Below are 4,202 nucleotides of genomic sequence, written 5' to 3'. Positions count from 1 at the left end.
CAATGAAACTATTCTATAATAATGTATATGTGTCATTACACATTTGTCAAAACCCACAGAATGTACAATATTAAGAGTGATTGCTAATGTAAACTATGGACTTTAGTTGTTTATAATGTGTTACCTTAGGCTTATCACTTATAACTAATGTACCACTCTGGAGGGGCATGTTGATAATAGGGGAGTCTGGCATGTGTGGGGGCAAGGAATGTATATGAAAATCTTTGTAATTCCCACTCAATTTTGCTGTAATCTAAAACTGCTCTAAAAATTGTCTACCAAAGATTAAAATAAAATAAACATATAAATAAAAATTTTTTTGAATTTTTAACTTTATTATCAGCTACTGAGCTATGACATACAAACCAATCAAAAACATTAAAGTTGGTTGAAACAGGTGTGTACATTTACACCACACAGAAGCCAGCATCTTGTCTTCTGATCCCAGAGCCATCCCTCTCTGGAAGGATGGCTGCAGCTAGTGGGTAAAGGAACATGTTAAGTTACAATAGTAAAGAGTCTCATCCACCTAGGAAAACAGTCAACAACCACAGCCACATTTTTTATGGGCACCAAAAACTTTTCTGAAATCAGTTTTTAAAGGTTTTCTTAATCATAAAGTTTTCAAATGAAAACAGGAACCCCTCTTCTCCTGTAGGCATTCCAGCTCACTACCCAAGAGATTTGAGTACTTCATTAAGGCAACTGGAAGCCCACCTTAGCCTTGAATGGTGACTCTGCCCGGTATGTGACTTGTCCTTCGTTTGCCAGTAAATGCAATCCAACAGAACATGTTATGGGGAAAAACAGGAATTTATGCAGTGCTGCCCTCTGGTAAAAGGGGAACACAGCACTCAAAGCAAAAGGCCACGGAGGGCTCCCTGAGAATCCAGTAGAACTAAGAGCTCTCCACTTTCCAAATTAACTTTGCAACTGGATCCAGGTAGGACAGTGCCTGGCAGCAAGGAGTAGTGTATATGCCAATGAGAGGACCCAGCTTCTGGGAGCTATTACAGTGGCGTCCAGAGTCAGTCTCTCCCATTCATAGCATACCTTTGCTTTGATTCTTGCTCACCACAAATCCCTCTGTACAGAGGGGTTTGTTTCTAAGTCTAGAACTTCAGCACCAAGCTGAGAGACTTCATAAAATATTCTTCTCTGTGTCCAGCCATCTTTGGCAGCTCTCCTCATAATGCTTTCACCTTCTCACTCCCCTGTGGAGGGACACAGAAGCCAGAGTCTTCTCTGTGATGGGAGAAGGTGACGGGAGAAGCTGGGCTCACACTCATGGGAGCTGGACAAAACCAGCGGCCCAGAGTCCGATGCTCTGGCCCCATAGTCTCTAATCATTAGTCTCTTAGGAGCAGGAGAGAACTGGAAAGCAGCAGAATTTAGAGCAGGAAGAGAGCCCAGAGGAAGAATGTACTCAGTGATGGTTAAGAGATGAATAAGAATTTCATGGAGATTGTTACAAGGAGAAACAGCTCAGCCTCAAATCTCAAAGCCTGCAGGTTGCCTGGTTTAAGAGACCTAGGTTTTCTTTTTCAACTCTTCAAATCTCCAGGACAGATCATCAAAGTCAATGTCCTCAGATGCTGAGGTGTTGGCACCAGCAGACGCAGTTGGTAGTGTGTCTGGTACAGATGGCAACTCCGGTAGTACAAAGTTGTCGTAGGTATCCATGGGTCGGGAAGGGGGCTTTGCAGAGGCTTCTGGCTTGGGCCCAGGACCAACAATCTGTGCAGAAGAGACATTCTTATCAGCGTTTATGTCATCAACTGGTCCCTTTGGCAGTGGGTAGGAGAAAGGAGTACTTGGAGAGGGCATGGGCATAGGCATGGGCATAGGCACTGGTACTGTTCCATCAGGTCCACCAATTGGTGCTGTGAAACCACCCCTTCCTCCTCTTCCAGGGCCCCCTTTCTTCACATCATCTGTGAATCCAACATCAATAAGATCTGTCTCTACCCCAGGAGGAGCTTCTGCCATGACCACAGAGTCAGGCTCATAGGGCACATTGTAGTTATTGGCAATTTCAATCAGGTATCTCTCCACCAGGATTTTAGGTGGGGCTTCCACACTCAGTTTGTGCATCAGCCTGTCATTCACAGTTCCAATCTGATTGGTCCTACATAGCTTGCCATATTCCTTGCTATACTTGGCACAGAGCTGATCAGCAACTATTTTCAACTCAGCCACTTCTGACTGGAGCCGAGGAGCAGCCAATATCAGCGTAGACACGGATTCGGCCAGACCAGAGTCTAGTTCCTTCATAGATTGGATGAGGCCAAACCGAGCCAGCAGCAGATCACAATACAGCTCCAGAATCTCCATGGCCTCCACAAGGTAGTCTTCTCGGATAATGTGCTCCACTCGAATCCGAGCTCGTTCATCTTTCCCAGCAGCCAGATAGTCAGCAATCTCTTTCCTCGCTTTCTGGGCCAGTTCCGTTTTTTTTTTCTCCAACAGTTTAAGACGGTTTATGACTAATCTCAAATTGACTCGTAAACGCTCAGCTTTAAATCCAGAGCCCAGCATGCTGTGCTGTTCCTCCTGCCTGAATCCAGATGTGAAAACGGCTGAGAGGAACCTGGCACGTAAAGCTCGGCATCCAAAATGGCGGCTCGCTCAGCCTCGGTGATAAATAAAATATTTTTTTAAAAATTTAACTAGTAATGGATGTTAACACTAGTGGGAAAGAGTTTGATAAGGAAGAGTGTATCTACATAGTTTCAAAGTATCTACCACAAATTATTTATTAATTACAAGGAAAACGTTGAATCTCTACAGTGTAGAAAGCCCAGCAATCAGACATTGCAAATATTGAGAAAAAATGTTATTTCTGATAGATGCATCAAAGACATATAGTGTATTATCATTATTTTCAAAGGTACAATTCAGTGATTCACTGTAACTATCAATTCACTCTCAAGATGCAATCCAAGCACGAGGGAGGAGCAAGATAGCAGAGTAAAAGGTGACCTAATATCATCAGGTCCCATGAGTTCACCGAGATAGTTATCAAGTCATTCTGAACACCTGCAAACTCAAAAGGTGATAGAAGAGAAGAGCAGCAATTGTAGGAACAGAAAAGCAACCACTTTCTGGAAGGTAGGACATGTGGAGAAATGACTCTTAGGCAACAAATGGGAAGATAGATCACGGGGGGAGGGACTGGGTCCTGGGAAGTGACAGAGCAGTGGGGCACAAAATCAACATTCAGAAGGTTTCTCCACTGAGGGACGTCACTCCAGAGGCTAACCAAGGGATGGAGCCCTCACAGGGACATTGTGGTCTCAGGACCCGTGGGGTCACAAAAAGACTGGGGGTGTCTGAGTGTGGCAGAGCTCCCAGGTAGTGGAGCAGGGAAACCAGCTGCAGAGATGGAGCCAAGAAGAAGGCTCTCGGTTCTGGGTTACCCCGTAAACTGTGATCCGCTACATTTGGGCCAGTATTCTTCCAACAGAGACCCCACAAGCAGCAGATCCAGGGAGATCCCCCTCCTTTTTCCTACAGGAAGAGCAGTGTGGGAACATGACAAGAATCTGCTGGGTTTGGTGACTCCGAACGGGGCTGGGCATCAGAGATAGAGACACTTGGTCATAGGCCTGGAGAGCTCCAAGTGCAGCCGAAGACCAGGGAGATGGGAGGGATTGATTGCTTTGCTCTGAGGCTACACTAAGGAGTGGGGCCCTGATCACTCAGCTCCTCTGCGCCAGAGATTAGGAGGCCTCCATCATCATTCCTGTCCTCCAAAGCTCTACAGAAAGCATTCAGGGAATAAAAGCTCCTGAGACTGAAAATGCACAGATTACTAGGCCTGGCAAGGGCGGTGCAAATCCACCTCAAGCAAAGAAACTTGAAAATTATGGCAACAGGCCCCTCCCCCAGAGGATCAGCAAGAACATCCAGCCAAGATCAACTTCACTGACCAATGAGAACTGCGCAACTCCAGAGCTAGGGAAAAGCAATATATAGAATTCAAGGTTTTTTCCATGATCTTTTAGTCTTTCAAAGTTAAGTTTTTTCAATGTCATTTTTTTAATCTTATCCTATTTTTTTCCTCTTTATTATTTTAACATTTTTAACTATTTTATCTTGTCAGTACCTTTTTAAAAATATTTTAAAATTTTCATTGTTATAATCATATTTTATCACTGTATTTAACTTTATTTTTTGTATACATATAGGTTTTCTTTTTC

At 44.1% G+C, this 4,202-nt stretch overlaps 1 protein-coding gene across 1 annotated transcript; it reads right to left on the bottom strand.

Moving 5' to 3' along the window:
* Positions 1-360: 360 nt before the first annotated feature.
* LOC132013272 (IST1 homolog) lies at positions 361-2,631 on the bottom strand. The gene has a single exon (XM_059392965.1). It carries the CDS (start codon positions 2,536-2,538, stop codon positions 1,531-1,533), a length of 1,008 nt encoding a protein of 335 aa, XP_059248948.1. The 5' UTR covers positions 2,539-2,631; the 3' UTR covers positions 361-1,530.
* Between the last annotated feature and the right edge of the window lie 1,571 nt (positions 2,632-4,202).

The sequence above is a fragment of the Mustela nigripes genome, chromosome 3 (genome assembly GCF_022355385.1).
Source record: "Mustela nigripes isolate SB6536 chromosome 3, MUSNIG.SB6536, whole genome shotgun sequence".
Lineage (NCBI taxonomy): Eukaryota > Metazoa > Chordata > Mammalia > Carnivora > Mustelidae > Mustela > Mustela nigripes.
The sequence above is the reverse complement of the archived record's forward strand: the minus strand, read 5'-3'. Positions and strand labels throughout refer to the sequence as shown.